At 51.3% G+C, this 17147-nt stretch overlaps 1 protein-coding gene across 1 annotated transcript in view; it reads left to right on the top strand.

Annotated features, from left to right (window-relative positions):
- Positions 1 to 15371, top strand: part of SERINC2 (serine incorporator 2) — a 31932-nt gene extending 16561 nt beyond the window's left edge. The window contains exons 3-10 of the mRNA XM_077838051.1: positions 2059 to 2246; positions 3525 to 3604; positions 7875 to 8012; positions 8461 to 8630; positions 9977 to 10067; positions 11121 to 11256; positions 11725 to 11937; positions 13816 to 15371. Coding sequence (XP_077694177.1) covers positions 2059 to 2246; positions 3525 to 3604; positions 7875 to 8012; positions 8461 to 8630; positions 9977 to 10067; positions 11121 to 11256; positions 11725 to 11937; positions 13816 to 13954 — 1155 coding nt within the window. The 3' untranslated portion in view covers positions 13955 to 15371. The remainder of the gene's footprint in view (positions 1 to 2058; positions 2247 to 3524; positions 3605 to 7874; positions 8013 to 8460; positions 8631 to 9976; positions 10068 to 11120; positions 11257 to 11724; positions 11938 to 13815) is intronic.
- Positions 15372 to 17147: the final 1776 nt, after the last annotated feature.

Raw genomic sequence — 17147 nt, forward strand, 5'->3', positions numbered from 1 at the left:
GGTCCTTCTCGCATGAACAGAGAGCAACAATACCCGAAGTCCAAAGGTGCAAACAATTCAATATTTATTGGGGTGAACTTCCAGCAAGCATGTTTCCTTCCTTAGTGTCCTCCTTCCCAGCTCTGACACCACAGAACCTTACACCTGTGTCCTTGTTCCCATTCCTGCCCTTAGCCAAACATGATTCCAATTTCCTTACCCACATTCCCTGTTCCCATTTTCCCCATACACACCCACCCCCTCACTTCCTGATTGTCTGCAGACTATATAATAAAACTTGAGTTCAGCTTAACTATACCTTAACCAATCATTTTCCTGAAATTTAACTAACCAATCCTAACATATTGAAACATGATTATGTAACCAATTATATCCCACCACCTTAATTAGTTTATACCCAGCAAAATTAATTATACAGCAGACAGAAACAATCACAGAACCAGACAGATTATACAGACAAACAATAGCAAAGTGGGAACTATAATGACAAAACAATACAGAAGTGAGGATTTCACATCCCAGCTATCGATAAATGAGTTCTTGCCAGACAGGATGCTATCAAACTAAGTTTCTTTTTACATTTTCTAGGCACTTCCCTTTCTCTGGAGGTGATAGGCACTATCAGGAGAGGATTGTATTCCCAACAGTTCAATAGCACCTTCTTTCAATGTGACTAGTTTGGAATGTGAGGATGTGACCGTTCGCTTCCCAGCTTATGGCTGCCTCTGCTGCTTAGCCAAAGGTCTTAGCCTAAGCACAGGACCTCAGACTGTCACAGTAAGAGAAGGCCCTTACACCGGCAGACAGTGATTTTGATTCTTTCTTTTGTACCTCTATAGCTAGCCAAGTGATAAGAATACATCTAAATTCTTAGAGTATAGGCCTTTACAGACAGGCCTGAATATCTATATCCTAACATATGCTAAACTAATTTGCCCTGTGTTACACAGCTCTTAGAATGTCACCCCATAATTCCTATGTGGAGCCCAAGAGCGTGTGGTTCAATGAGGGGGTGTCTTTCAGGACCACAGCCAGTCTTCATTTAAAGATGCCCAGTGATGGAGAATCCACCACATCCCCTAGGAAGATGTTTCAGGGATTGAAGTGTGCATTTTAACTCCCCCCACCATTGCTAGAAGTAGTCACTCCATATTAAGGCTGAGGCTCACTGGTGGGAGATGATACTCCCGCTGCTAGAGCTGTCTGTGTCTTGCGGACTGCACCCTTGCCAGCAGCACATTCACTAAATATTTTCCCCCAAAGAGGAACAGTTACATTTCTGGTGAGAACTCGGGGAATTCTCGTCAGTCCTTGTGTACAAGCTACAAAGAGATGTTGTGAAACCAGTCAGACTCTGGCTACCACCTCCCTTTGCCTAAACTTGTAGAGAATTAAAGGCCCCTGGTCCTGCAAATAACTCTGCCTTTGCACAGAAACCGTAAAGGGTTTGCCAGCACAGAGCTGCTTGCCAGACCGGGACCTATTTCCCCTGAAATCCCAGTTAAAAAGGAAAAATAATTACCTAGCATGGTGGAGTGACTAGGGTACTAGACTGGGATATGGGAGGCATGGGTTCTATTCCTGGTTCTGCTGCTGGCCTGCTATGTGACATTGGCCAAGTCACCTCACCTCTGCTTCCACTCTCACCCCTTTGTTTTGCCTATTAGCTCAAGGGATGGACTGAGTCTTATTCTGGGTTTGTCTACATGGGGAGTTATTCCAGAATAGCTGTTCCTGACTAACTCAGTTCCAGAATTAGAATGCCTTATTACAAATCAGCTGAATGCACTTATTTTTTGAAAGTTGGTTAAGCTAATTTGGAGGCACTTGTTCTGGAATAAGAGCATCCACACATGCAGTTGATCAGGAATCATTAATCTACTTCAGATTCACACCTTACTTTATTCTGGATTAATTTTCATCTGTAGACAAGTCCTCTATATAAATTCACTGCCTAGCACAATGGTCGTGATCTTGGTGGAGTCTCTAGGCACTGCTCTGAGATAATGTTCTGAGGTGCTCACAGAAGTGTTTTCTCCCCATCTCTCCTTGTAACAGCTTCCTGGCTTTTGTGAAGGAGGCAGTTCAAATCTAGGCATCCAAGGTCGTGTCAACTGCAAGTCCTTCCTGGGTCATAAGTCTGTGTACCGCATGTGCTTTGCAACGGCTGCGTTCTTCTTCCTCTTTGCCTTGATCATGATCTGTGTGAGGAGCAGTAAGGACCCAAGAGCAGCAATTCAGAATGGGTGAGGCTACTGTGATTTATCTCACCTCCCTGATGTTAACAGGAAGCGCTTCACTTAAGTCACAATTATTTTAAAATGTTCTTGGCGTGTTACTAACCAAGCCACTGATTGTTCACAATGAAGTAATTAAAAAAAATCTTGTCTGCTTTATATTGCGGATGCTTTTTCATCTCCATGGTGGGAATCTGCTTTTCAGTTTTCAAGACCAGAAAGGGATCCTCTGATCTGACCTCCTGACTAATGCAGACCACAGAAACACACCAAAGATTTCCTGCAATGAAGGCAATTAGGATTCACCCCCTTTGTAGGGAAGGATATTGAGTCCAATAACTAGGCAGCACCCCGGTTTTGTTTTCTGTTTCTCATGCTCTAGCCCAGGGGGTTTCAGACTTTTGTACTGGTGACCCCTTTCACACAGCAAGCCTCTGAGTGCGACCCCCCCCCATTATATTTTAAAAACACTTTTTTATATATTTAACACCATTATAAATGCTGGAGGCAAAGCAGGGTTTAGGGTGGAGGCTGACAGCTCGCGACCCCTCCCCCCCCCCGTAATAACCTCACAACCCCCTGAGAAGTCCTGACGCCCAGTTTGCTCTAGCCCAATTGCATTGTTTAGTTTGCAAACCCTGCAGGGGAACTGGTACAAAGGTAAATCTCGTAATGGTAGGTATGTAACATTTCTCTTAAAATAAACAAACACTCAAATTTTGGCCCTGAATTCCCTGCAGCTCTCATGGTCGAAGCAGATGTTACTGCAGGGTAATAGCCTCCTGCTGCTAGATAAATATGCGGTTCTTACTCATTTTAAAGCAGGCGTCGCTGATCTATGACTGCTCTATTCCATAAAATGCTGACTAGAGCGTTAATTATTTTCCCTAGTGAATGCTGGTGCAAGAAAGGAACAGTTCTTCTATCTCGCATTATTTAATAGCTGTATTCTGATTGGCTGCTGCATGTAAACATTCTGTTTTCCAAGCCAATCACAGAGCAGCTTATCTACAACAGCAGATTTTTTTTTTTTAAAGGTAACTATTTTCCTGACCAGAGAGAGGTGTGGCTTATTTTTGACTGGAAACAGGGCAGCCGGCCAACACCTGCCATGGATTCCATGCGCTATAAATAGCATGAGTCAACTGCACTTCTGCTTGTTGGTTGAACTCCAAGTAGAAGTAAAGAGCGTCAGTGGGCGTAGGACTCGGCCCAGATGGGCCTCACCAGCTTGCTTCCCTTCCTCGGTCTCAGATGGCTTTTCTTGGCTCTTGTCTTCCCATCCAGGTTTTGGTTCTTCAAATTCCTGATTTTGATTGGAATCACAGTGGGCGCTTTTTATATTCCTGATGGATCGTTCACGTCAGGTAAACACACGTACATGTATAAACACATCCATGCCTGTCCACGGGTTACCTGCGACCTAGGCTGTGCCTTAATACAATTGTACAGTCAGTGTTTACAGGCTGCTCTTGCTGTTGGTCCTTGGAGTCTTGAACAAATATCGGGACGTTCTCAGGCGAGGTCATAGAATCACAGAATATCAGGGTTGGAAGGGACCTCAGGAGGTCATCTAGTCCAACCCCCTGCTCAAAGCAGGACCAATCCCCAATTTTTGCCCCAGATCCCTAAATGGCTCCCTCAAGGATTGAACTCACAACGCTGGGTTTAGCAGGCCAATGCTCAAACCACTGAGCTATCTCTCCCCTCTAAGAGGTCCTGGCCTCTTAAATCCACTTTCCTTTAGCTAGCTCAGGGCCTTGATGCACTGCTGGTTCAAGCAGGTCTTATACCTGGGGTGGGGTGCGTGCCCTGGGGTGCCCATTGTAGGACAGATAAAAGAGCCACGGAGAGTGTCTTTACCAAGTTGCCAAACTTTTGAGCGCTGCTCATTTCCCCCAGCTGAGGGCAGTGGTGCATATACAAGTGGGACTGACTAGCTACAGAAGCGTGGTATTAATGCCTTATTAACTGCTCGTGCGCCTGGCCTTCCAGGGATAGGAAAGTCGCTGCTGGTGGGTGTGCACCCTGCAGAGCCAGGACAGGCCACACACTCTCCTCGTGGCTGAGGCGGGTTTTAGGATAGCTTAGCTGACTAACAGCAAGAAATAAGTTATGACGCAAACCCAGTACTGATGCTGCTGTAATCCAGTGGCTGTATTCTGTGTCTTAGCAACTGGTCCTTGTTTGTATAAGGGCTTGTCTGCACAGGGGACTTAATCCAGATAAGATAGGGTGTGAATTTGTAGTACTAGAAATATTCTGCTATAACTGTGTGGGTGGACACTCTGATTCTGGAATAGCTATTCTGGTCAGGTTCCCTGCGTAGACAAGCCAGAAAAGTTAACAAGGGGGAACAACATGGTGTCTTGCAAGATCCATAGCAACTGTAAGCTGGTTGATAAAGTGTGTCCCTTTACACCTGCCTTATGGCTGCATGTTCTTGGGCCGGCCCCATCGCACTCTGCCCAAGGCATTCCTGTTTTGCAGACACAGTTATTTGCCCCTGAAGTTGTTACCTGGAGCGCAGCTGCCTTCTGTGGTGGGAGTAAATTTCCCAGCATCCCTCTCTACCGAGAGAGCAGGGCTTTTATGGCTCCAGCAGAGTGAGATCTTGTTGCACGGTAAATTGACAAATCCGGCTCATCATTCTGGTGCAGCAGTTTTCAGTGCTGGGAGAAAGCCCTTCAAGGTGGGAGTGGGGACCAACTCTGTCCTGTGTATACTTTCCATGCCACACTGCTGCTGTGTCTGTTACAGCATTGTCCTCTGGCCCTGGATTTGTCATGCACCCTTTCTGTTCATGCTTCGTATTATGGTTCTGTGTATAAAGCTTTCATCTATGTTTGAATCAATTGCAGATTGTCCAGGGGGTCACTAAGTTGCTTATAACCATTTACAACAGCTTCTACTGCTGTGCTTATAACCCTTTGTAATACGCCCTCACTCCTGTCTGCAACATGCTATAACAGTGTCCCCAACTTTTCTTGTGGGAATAGCATATTGCTATTCCCAGAAGACTGTGGCGGGTGCCAAACACCCCGCCGCCGAAATACCGCAGAGAAAAAAGCAGCTGTGGGAAGAAGCGCCACCGCTGAAATGCCGCCGAGAAAGGGCAACGCTTCTCAGCAGCATTTCAGCGGCAGGGTGCCCTGCGGGCACATAACAATGCCCCGAAGGGCACCATGGCGCCCGCGGGCACGCGTTGGGGACCCCTGTGCTGTAACGTCCATTGACCCGTTCTCAATGGGGAGCCTTCATGCGAAGTGTGGCCCAGTTTCCTAGGGAGTGGCCACGGATGGGAGTAGTCAGAGTGCTGCTAGGGGAATGTGAAGTGGGGGAGGCCCTGGGAGGGCTTTCCGGGCCACCCTGGGATTGCTCGTGCCGCCTCCGCAATGTGAGCGATCGTTCAGAGCCGACTGAGCAAGGAGAGGCGGGGAGAACACACCCAGAGCCCACAGTGACCCTCCCCCGGGGCAGCAGAGCCACAGCTTCTGCTTTCAAGAAAGAGGAATGGTTTTCACGCCTCCAGTAACCGTGCCTTTGTTGCCCATTATATTCGCTGGAGTTGTTTGCATTGTGAATCACAAGTGATGGCGTATGAGAGCGTGATATAAGTATAAAACCAAGCCCCTCCGTTAGCTGGGGTGGGGACAGAACGTCCATTAGTCCCTCCATAGGAAATTATCTCCCATTTCTCTGCCAAAGCAAAATTCCCATTTGGGGGAAAAATATCTAACTAGCCCCTGGCGCAGCCTGAGCCTTTGGGAGCAGGCTGGGATGTAATAGGATCAATACTGTGTGTCTGATCACATGGGCACGCTGGCAGCAGAGCGACATAAGAAAATGACTCTCCAGGACAAAAGGGTTTGCGTGTTTCCTGATCTGGTTCATCCGTGCGGTTAGCGTGCTTGTGCTTGGCATAGCAGTCACGTGCTTGCAGTCTCACGACTGTGAGAGAAAAAAAGCAGAGATCTGGGAGGGAACATCCAGCTGAAAATAGAGCCAGGAGCAGAGTAAGAAACCAAACACAGCAAGGCTGTGAAAAAGAAGCAGGGAGGGAGAGAGCTCCATTAAATGGAATGATGCGGCATGGTGAAGGATCTTTCGGGTACCAGCCTGGCTGTCTGTTGCAGGTGAGAGGGGGTGGCTGTCTCCAGTGCAGTCTCAGGCGAGGTTAATTGATTGTTACAGTGACTCCGTCGCTGGGCTGTTTGATCTCAGACTGGCAGATCAGTCTGTCTATTGCTGGGTGCTCTTTGAAGAGGCTGCAAAAGGTGGCATCCGGAGCATTGTATGGAGGCTCTTCAGCTGAGCTTTTACCACTCTCTACCAGAACAGCATAGAGAGGGAGAGCGAGCTGCTCTCTAGCTTGAGACACGTGGTGGTTTTTTGACTCTCCCTTGGTGGGTGAGTTAAGATTACAGGTCAACAGGTTCACAAACTCAAGCTAGTACTTCAAACCCCAGAACAGCAGTGTGAGGCATGTTCCCCCAGGTTGGTCCCATCCTCCCCCACCCTTCCCGATCCTGCCACACCTCTTTGCTGGGCCCAGGTCTTAGGGCTTATTTGTTTTTGCTGATTAACCCAGGTCTTTACAGACATGTTAACCACCTCGCCCCAACACTCCCTGAATGCTTGTTCCAGGGCACAAGCTCTTGGGGCAGGGATCGTCTTTCTTTTCTGTTTGTACAGTGCCTAGCACAATTGCGCCCTGCTCCATGACTGGAGCTCATAGGCTCCAGTGCAATACAAATAATAACTAATGCTCTAAGCTGAGCCCTAGGATACCCCATGGATGTTTGGGGAGTGCCAAGCTAGCCTTGTTAGATGTGTTCATTACGCTGAATTAACTGGTAATGGGGTAACAACTGGTACAGTGTTATCTACACTCAGGAGGAGTTGTGTCCTTGACTCAGGTTAGCTAAATCTGGTTAAAATGGCATTGATGACATGGAAATTCTGCTTTTAACTCAGGTTAGCAGCATGAGTTCATCTCCTGCCTCCCATGTAGACTTTAACCTGTGGTACAAGACAAGTGGCTATGTCTTCACTGCTGTTTTAACCCCAATTAAGAGCACACCTCTTTTGTAGTTTAGTCAAGGTCCCAGCATGAGCCAGTATGTGGGGTGGGGGCTGAGGGAGAAGAGAAGCTAGCCTAAAGACTTATGATGAAGTCTTAAGCACCCCTTTCTGCAATAGGAACCTTCCCTCGTGTCCCAGAGGACGGACAATTGCCCATAAGGTCTCCTTGGAGCTGATCTCAGTAGGATGCACTGTGGAGTGCTTGCTCAGAAAGGATGCATCACTGACATGCATCACTGTCCCCTCAGCAGCTCATTGCTTGGGCAGAGAAGCTAGGAAGAAGTCTCGTCTATTGGCTTCATCCCCAGGGGACTCATTGGTATTATAGAATCATAGAAGATTAGGGTTGGAAGAGACCTCAGGAGGTCATCTAGTCCAACCCCCTGCTCAAAGCAGGACCAACCCCAACTAAATCATCCCGGCCAGGGCTTTCTCAAGCCGGGCCTTAAAAACCTCTAAGGATGGAGATTCCACCACCTGCCTTGGTACCCATTATCAAAAACTTATAAAATTCCCAGCATTAACTCCTTTCTCTCTTTCTCCCCACTCCAGTGTGGTTCTACTTCGGTGTGGTGGGGTCTTTCTTATTCATCCTCATCCAGCTCATCCTTCTGATTGACTTTGCCCACTCCTGGAGTCAGATCTGGCTTCGTAATGCGAACGAAGGCAACGCCAAGGGCTGGTATGCAGGTCTGTACAGAGCGTATTTTGCTTGATCCACCCAAGTAGATTCCTGTCTCTTTGTGAAATGGGGAAGATAAGTTGATGAGGCCCTTTCAGTGTTAAAATCCAATCAGCTTAAAAATTGGGTAAGACCCTGCTCCTGTCCGTTGTGGTGGCTTAAGGATCACGTTTCCCTGCCGGTAGCGTTTCTCTTCCCTACAGCTGTGGGACCGTGCAGGAAGACAGTGAAAGTGACTACACACAAGCTACAAAAACAGACTAACCCCTTTCTGTGAGTTCTAGGGATCTCAGCGGTAACCTGTGCCCATAGCAGGTCAAAACTTCACAGGGTGTGAAACCCATGCAGGGTGTGTGACGTTTAACTCTGGGCTGGTGTCTGGGCCCAGCCAGGTTCTGCCCCCTGTACGGGCCCCTAGAGAGCACTGCACCTAGTTCCATCCTCTCTCCTCCCCAGCCCTCTTCATCTTCACCTTCCTCTTCTATGCGGTCTCCCTCGCGGCTGTGGTGCTGCTATATGTCTACTACACCAAGCCTGACGGCTGCACGGAGAACAAGGTGCTGATCAGCCTCAACCTGATCTTCTGCGTCATCGCCTCTGTCGTGTCCATCCTGCCCAAGATCCAGGTGAGGGGGAACCGGGTGGCTGTTGGAAGCCTGCCAGGGCACAAGCTGCTTTGCCCCCTGCAGCTCGCATGCCATCTGGTGGCTGAGCAGGGAACAGCGGCTGAGCTGCATGCCTGGGTTAGGCCCAACGGCAGGCCCAGTTCGCAATGGCGATGAGTTACCGATGCTGAAGTCGGTTCAGCCCAGCCTCTGTGAAACCGTCTCTGCTGGACTGGCTGACATGAGGGACTCTTGAAAGCAGAGTTAATATTCAAGCAATGGTCTGCAGCAAGGCTGCTCAGATCTTGGCTCACAAGCGGCATGTGGCCACATAGAGCGTCTCAGCAGCTCCAGCAGGGTGTGCCGGGCTCCCTGCACTCTGCTTGTGTCTGTCCGGCAGAGTGCTGATCACAGGAGCACTCTCTGTGCTGCCTGATATGGGCAGTGCAGAGTGACTGGGCCTGTAATACAGGGCCCTGCTGTGGGATCCTCTAGTTCCTTGTAGCAGCCAGGAGAAGGGGAAGAGGCGAAGGGAACTTCTGCCGCTCCTCCTGGCAGCCAGCTTGGTGAGATGGGGAAGGGTGGAGACGCTCTGAGGCTGTGCCATAAGCTGGCATTGGTAGGCAGCGCTGGTCCAGCCTTCCAGATTGCTGAGCCAAGGTCACCTGCTGCTTTTTGGTCCCTCTGGTTGCTCAGCACTGAGAACCCCTGGCTTGCGGTGTCATCAGGATTGGGAGGGGACATCTCGCAGGATTGTTTGATGCTTCTAATAACCCGGCACAAAATTAACCTGTGGAATTTGCTGCCACAAGACCTCACTGAGGCCAAGCGCCTAGCAGGATTCAAAATGGGGTTAGCCATGTCTATGAATGATGAGCATATCAACAGTTGCACTACGTAGGGGTATAAAACCTTCTGCTTCAGGGCATAGGCCAACAACTGACTGTTTGGGGTCAGGAAGAAACTCTTCCTTCGGGCAGGTTATCCCAGAACTGCTGCCGCAGGGTTCCTTCTCCTCTCTCTGAAGCATCTGGTGCTTTCAGTTCAGATTTGCTGGGTTTGAAATCAGTGGCTTGTCAGGGCCTGTCTGGGACAGGGGGCTAGTCCAGTTGCTCGGGGTCTGTTGGGCAGGAGTCAGGCTAGCCCTAGCTGTGCTGGGGCATACTCAGGAGCAGTAATGGGAGGAAGATTTTTTCCTTTCCCTCCACATCCCGCAGGAGTCTTTTGCTGGAGTTGCCCTGGGCTGGGCTGGTAGCGTGTGGTGCTTTGCCAGTGCCGGCAGTGATGCTGCCTGCTGGTCTGAGCCCTGTGGTTGGTTGTGCTGGGGACCGGGCCGACTTTGAATGACCCGCTCCTCACCTTTGCAGGATGCTCAGCCTCACTCAGGCCTGCTGCAGGCCTCCATCATCACCCTCTACACCCTGTTCATCACCTGGTCAGCCCTGGCGAATGTACCAAGTAAGTGACGCTGGTGCTCGAGGGCTTGCAGCCGGTGTCTCGAGGGTGAACTTCGTGAACCCTGCCTCAGCCTCTGGGGAGACCCTGGCCATGGAGCCTGGCAAACCAGCTCCTCTGACGAGCAGGGGGAGGTAGCATTCGAAGGTGCGGATGCTGGCCAGCAGAGGCTGCAGGTAGCCTTGGATCAGCCTGGGATGGCACAACACCGTCCAGAAAGGCTAATGCAGGGGGTGTCTGTCTCCTAACCCCCCTGACCAAGTCCTCTCCTTGCTCATTCCCCTCTCCCGATGACTATGTGACCTTTTACTGTCTGGCATCCAGCTGGCTTCATTGCTCCTCATGCACCCAGCTCCCCTCACTGGCGATTGTTACCAGTTACCAACTAGAACCAAAGCCAGCGAGTCCCAGGAGCTGTAACTGCTGCTTGGTGCTGACCCTTTCCAGCCCTGCAGTGGGTGGGTTGTAGCTATAGGCCCCACTGGCTGGGCATTGTGACGCATGCTCAGATCCAGCCCAGCCCAGCGGGTGAGGGGTGTGCACCAGCCCGGCACCCCGGCCAGTCCGGGGCTCGTGTGTGTGTTGCCTGAGGATTGTTGCCCCCACTCCAGCGTGAAGGGGGTCTGAGCTTCAGAGGCCGGGGGGTGGGAGGGGGGCAGTTCAGTAGTGTTGGGCGTTCCCCTTCAGGTCTGTATTGGAAAGCAGACCTGGGGGGAAGGGACACTGGTCTCTGTGAAATAAGCCCAGTGCAGTGCACACCGAATACCTTTGCAATTGGCTCTCACCTCAGCCTTTGTTAGCAACCTCCGCAGGGCTCCCTGAGCTGGTCAGTGCGTTGCTCCTGACCCTCTCTCCCCGCAGCAGGGGTCCTCCAAGGGCCGGGTTCACTGGGATGGCCAGAGGAGGAGCAGGGAGTTACTGTGCTGCTGGTTGTGCCTTTTCTCCAGCCTCCAGGGCCGCCAGCCCAACGCCTCCCGCCAGAGCCGCAGTGACCTGCTGGCCTGAGTGGGTGGAAAGTGTCTTGCTGCGTACGCTGGCTTTTGAATTCCTTTTCAGACAAGTACTGTAACCCGACGCTCCTGGTGAGGAACAGCACCGCCGGCCTTGCGGCTGACGGGCAGGTGACTCAGTGGTGGGATGCCTCGAGCATTGTGGGATTGGTCATCTTCCTCCTGTGCACACTCTTCATCAGGTGAGGGCTGAGGCTGCTGCGGCTCTCCTGCCGTGGCCGACGGGGAGTGTCTGCCCGAGTCTCTGAGCCATGCGGGGAACCCCCTGGCTCCTCCTCCCCAGCAGTGCTCAGCGTCCTGTCCCCTGCCGCGGAGCAGCCAGAGCAGGGGGACTCCGGAAGTTGGCGTGAGGCGTTTTAGCAGTGCTGGCCTAGGAGCTCCTGTGCAGTGTCCCCCCACGCAGGGCTTTCTCCTGAGGGTCGTGCAGCCCGGGCTTGACAGAGACGTCCCCTGAGTGAGATGTAACTGAGGGCACAGCCTGGCCTGCTGTGGCATTTGGCTAATGATCCGTTTGTCGTGAGTGAGCCACAGGGATGGGCGAGGAGGGGAGGGGAACTCACCTGTAGGCAGCGTCCAAAGCCGGCAGGAGTATAGAGCTTCTGAGCCTCTCTACAGTGGACTTAACTTCTCCCTGATGTCTCTGCTCTCAGCATCCGTTCCTCAGACCACAGCCAAGTGAACAAGATGATGCTGACTGAGGAAAGCCCGGCCATGCTGAGTGGTGGGGACCCGGGCGTGGAAGATGGGGCACATCGGGCCTATGACAACGAGCAGGACGGAGTGGCCTACAACTACACCTTCTTCCACATCTGCCTCTTCCTGGCCTCCCTGTACATCATGATGACACTCACAAACTGGTACAGGTAGGAGCTGCCACCACCTCCCTCTGAGTCCGCACTGGGGTCCCGCTGCGAGTGCCAAGAGCCGGTGCTTCTGGCTGGGGGCTGCAGGGCAGAAAAGGGGGCCATGCCTGCATGGGATCCGTCTTGCTTGGCAGCACAGCGCCCCAGCAATGACTGGCTGTGTCGAGGCATTTCCGCGGTGATTTGGGGTGGAGGGAGCAGTCAGTGGAGCGTCTGTGTCCCCAACCCATGGTGTGGCTGTTCTTCCTCCCACTCACATTGAGCTAAGGAAGTATCAGACCCCTCATTACTGCCCACAGGAAAGGTTAGGCCTGCAATGGGGTTATCCCTGAAGCATTTTAATCTCCTCATGTTCTTGGGTTGGTGGATGAGGCACTGGGCTGGAAATCAGGGAAGCTGGGTTCTATTCCCAGATCTGCGTCGCAAGAAAAATACTTCATTGCTCTGTGCCTCGGTTTCCCCATCAGTCAAACAGCGATGATGCCACTGAGTCACCTTTGATTTCAATGGCAGGGGAAGACTCCCCAGACGCAATCTGTGTTGTAAACGTGCCACTGAGCCCCCATCGCAGATACTGAGAAGCACAGGGACAAACGCTCCCATCTATTTAACCATAGCAAGAGATCTCTGAAGGCAAAATTCACGCCAGGCAGAGCCCTGTGAGGCTCCAGCAGGACTTGAGTGGTGCATAGGCCTTGCGCAGGTCCTCTGCCCCAGGAGAGTTTCACCCTAGCTGGCTCCAGAGCTGGTAATACGGCCCAAGGCTCCATGCCTTTCCCCGTCCCGTCCCTGCCGCTCCCCCCAGCAGGCCCATAGGGCAAGAGGCAGAGGAGTATTAGGCGCTCTTGGCCTGGTGTGACTGACAGCTTTCTCAGCTATTCAGCAAGCCCTAGCTGCGTGCAGCCTCCCAAGCGACTTTGTGGCTCTGCTCTGAACGTGGAGTTTGTGAGCTGTGCAGCTCGGCTCGCTGGGGGCATGCGGCCCGTGGCATGCTCCCCCCACCCCCTTTTTGCTGCCACAATAGCAGGGTTGCCTTGGTAACCAGTGCAGAGCGGGGGCAGCAGCGGTGCAGGCTGGGTCCCCTTGGAGGTGTCCTCAGCTGAACTCTGCCAGACCTGCGAGCAGGGAGCTTGCAACGGAGCGTAACCTCTGGTGAGAGTCTGGAGATCATTGCCTGGTGGGGGCTCTGCAGGCTCCATTGAAGTCAAGATGATCTGGCTGTTGGAGAACTTCACCTGGGAGACTAACTGCCCCCTTTATCTGGGTCTGTCTGTCGCTGCCCCGTCCTGCCCCTCCCCGCTCTCCCTGGCTATTTCTAAAGCACTAGTCACTCAGCCGCTTCTCCTGTCCCCACTCTGGCAGCACAGTACAGCTCCTCACTGCCCTCAGCTCCTCGCTGACAGTCTGCCTTGTCAGTGCACGCGTCAGAATGAGCTCCAGTTTGCTCCCCAGCAGCTGTGCGGTGTCCAGCGTGCTCTCCCCTTAGCTGGGCCCATGTCCAGCTCTCGCTGTCCATGGGGCAGCCTTGGCTCTGCAAGGGGAAGTGGGGGCAGGTGGTTTCAATTGGCAGTAACGCAAGCTGGTGGGGAGTGACCCTTGTGCTCACAGGGTAGCACCCGTTTAACGAAAGGTGGGAATTTAAACTGGTGCACGACTAGTTAATGGAATCCCCCACACTCCTTGCCCCATGCATGAGTGACCCCTACAGTCAATGTATCCACTTGGGTACAGGATTTCAATTCCTTATTTCTCTCCCAGCTACAGAGCTGGGCACAGGGAGGGGAATGGGCAGGAGATACCAGTTGGAACTAGCCTACCCGGTACATTGCAGTGACCCAATTTCAACTGACTGCGGGAGGCTTGTGTTTGGTGTTTCAGGCCCGATGAAGGTTCCCAGACAATGACGAGTCCGTGGACTGCAGTCTGGGTGAAGATTTCTTCCAGCTGGGCTGGTCTCCTCCTCTATCTCTGGACCTTAGTGGCCCCCATCCTACTCCCTGGCCGAGAGTTCAGCTGAAAAGGACCTGCAGACCACCATGATCCAAACCTGCTGGACAGCTCGGACTCTCCAAGCCAAGGAGCCCTGTTGCCAAAGGCCAATCCCTGTCCCTATACTTGTGTCTGTAGCTGGGTTTGGTTCTCATGGTGGGAAAAGCCTTAGCTATGGATGAACCCTGGACTCCTGTTTCTGCACGGAGACTTGTTCCTCGGAATTGTGCCTTTCTTTGTTTATTGTTTTAAAAGGGAAAAAGTGCCAAGCAGGGAAAGTCTTTAGCTTGTGGGTGAAGTTGGAAGTGTCTGAGGAAATGGGTTTATGGGTTGTTTTACTATTGTAGATCTCCAAGTTTGTCTGGTGTTTCAGCGTGGCCTCCATGCTGCTCTTTTGCAAGGAGGCAGTTGAATCACCTTTGAGAATTTTTGTTTTGAATCAGATGCTTGTACAATGCATTCTTTGACTCATGTTACCCAGGAAGCATTTTGTATAATTCTTGCAGAGCCCATTTTGGCATGTACCTGTCTATAGACCTGCAAAGATTTAAATAAATGGCCAGAATTCAGAATCAGTTGGCATTGGTTGAGTATCAGCCATCCCTGTATAATCAGCGATTGGCGCAAGGGAATATTCTAACTTCATAAACCGGCTTTCAATAGATCAAACTGTCTCACTGTTACAAGGCTCCAGACACGTGGCTGAGGAAGAGCTGTAGCCTTGGAAACATAGCAGAAACCTTTCACAAATTACACCGGATTTACACCATCCAATCGCACCAGCCTTTCTCCACACAGGCCCCTCGCATGAGCAGTCAATGCACTCGAAAGCCCCTCCCTCCAAATCATTATTCCCTGAAGCCCCGAGTCCAAACTGACAGCAATGGCCGCCACAGGGAATTCTGTGATGCTCACAAGCCATTGCCTTAGAGAACAAGAATGATATTTACGATATAGTTGTCATTCTGAAACCTCCTTGCCACAGTGCTCTCTGCTGTTCATGTTACCCCTTATGTGCTTGGCCCTGCACAGGTTGTACAAGGACAAAGTGGGGTGAAATGACATGCTGAAATCCATCCGATCTTTCCCCATTAGCGTTCTAGGATGAGATGCTTCAACAGAACTAGGAGCAGAAATGAAAACGGTTGCGCTGTGACTGAGAGAGTCTTGCGTGCCTCTTCAACCCCATGGCAACGTAAGGTCCTGATCCTGTAACTGGATCCGTGTAGGAGCAGCCTACACCCTGGGTACTCCAATGGGAATTCATGTAGGTGCAAGAATCCTCCCTCTCCGGCTGTTTTCAGGATTGGGGCTGAAATCCTGGTTCCTGTGTCCTATGAGGCAGGTTTTCCTTTTGGCTGTGAAGCGTCTTTGCTTGTTTTGTTTTGTTTTTTTGAAAAAGGGAGATTGTGCTGCCAATAAAAGAGTGGTTTGAATATTTTTTTTTTTTTGCAAATCCCTTTGTCCAGCAACGTGTGATGTGTACGGTACTTAATGCCCAGGGAGCTCTAGAGTAGGCAGCATGTCCAAATGCAGTCCTCATAGAAGAACTGACACTAAGGTCACGATGGGCACAGGTAGCAGCCGGCAAATGGAGGCGTGGTCAGTGTGGCTGGAGTGCTTTGTGCAGCAGGTGAGTTCTCGGAGGCAGGAGAGGCGTTGTGGGCCTTTTGGATAGCTCAGTCGTAGAGCTGGGTGGAAAAGAGTTTAGAGATTTCTCCTCTTTGGTACTGAGACCTTTCACTGTTTGATAGGAGGGCGGGGGGCAGAGAGAGGGAGCAAGCCCGCTCCCTGGAACAGCCAATCACCTGCTGGTTAGGGTACTCGTGGGATGTGGGAGACCTGCGTTCAGGTCTTACACCCCCCGAAGAGACACAGCTGTGCCGAAGTAAGTTGTCAGTGTAGAACAGCCCTAGTCACTGGGATTCGAGAGACCTGGCTTCTATTGCCAGCTTCACCCCTGACTTGCTGTGTGGCCTTGAGACACAGAGTGCGACTACCTCACTTCCCCATCTGAAGAAAGGAGGAAGATGGGTGCTCTCCTTTGTCAAGTGCTTTGACAGCTAATGACAAGTGCTGCTTCAGTGTGGTACATTATTTGGGACACTGAAAGGGTCACAAAGCTCAATGTGACCTAGTGGATAGAGCACTGGGTTAGGACTCAGGAGACCTAGGTTCAGTTCCTAGTTCTGGCCTGCTGGTTACTGCCCCATGCCTCAGTTTCCCCATTTGTAAATGAGGCTAAAGATACTGACCTGTTTTGTAAAGTGCTCTGAGATCAATTGGAAAAAAGTGCCATGTAAGAGCTAAGTATTAATGTTAAGTGTAGAAGGCAGCAGAAGGCTGAGACTGGGAAAAGCAGACACAGGAGTTAAGAAAGGAGTGGGACCGGAGGCGAGAAAGACATTAACTTAGGCAGGTGTTGATTCATGGGGATTTTTGAAGGTGACCTTCATGCAGAAGTGTCTCATACTTCATCCCAGCAAATGATGTCTAGAGCAGGAGGCAATGTTCTCTTTCCTGTCTGCACGGGGGCCTGTTTTGTTCCCCCAAAGGGGTTTCTGCAGGTATGGGGAGAACTGACCATGAGGCAATATCTGGCTTAGTCCTAGTTTTTGCAGTTCAGGAAGCCGAGGAACTCCCAGCTCTCCTCCCTCCCTCCCATACTCTGGGGATTCTCTCACCATTCTTACTCGATGTTGCAGTATCCTGCAGCCTCCTTGGCTATAGCTTTGGGGGGGATTATACAAAAGATGATAGAATCGTAAGTATCTTGTTTATAAAAAGCACAGCCATAAAGAGGTTATGAAGCATCACAGCTAAGTTGGTGCACTTCAGCTGGGCCCATTCTGCGCACAGAAATATCCAGGGTCTGATTCTCCCTTGCTCTGCAACTTGTATCATTTACACCAGGCAAAAAAGGTGGAATGTGCCCCCCATGCAGGACAGCTAGTGCTGTGCCCTGGTGGCAATGACAGCACAAAGTACAGGGAGACAGGATCTGGCCCACAAGCTCCTCAGCGGATTCAGAGCAGGCCAGTGCTGATACAGAGGCCCAAGTTCACGTTTGTGCTGGCTGCTGCCCCATCATGAGTTTTCTCCATTGGCCTGGTTCTTGTTCGAGGCAGAAGAGCAACCTGAGGAACTGCTGAGAGCCTTGTGCTCCCTTTGAGCTGCAGCCATTCCTACAACACGGCCTAGTGATTGCATGGCTGCGCTTT

Source organism: Eretmochelys imbricata, chromosome 19, assembly GCF_965152235.1.
Source record: "Eretmochelys imbricata isolate rEreImb1 chromosome 19, rEreImb1.hap1, whole genome shotgun sequence".
Classification (NCBI taxonomy): Eukaryota; Metazoa; Chordata; order Testudines; family Cheloniidae; genus Eretmochelys; species Eretmochelys imbricata.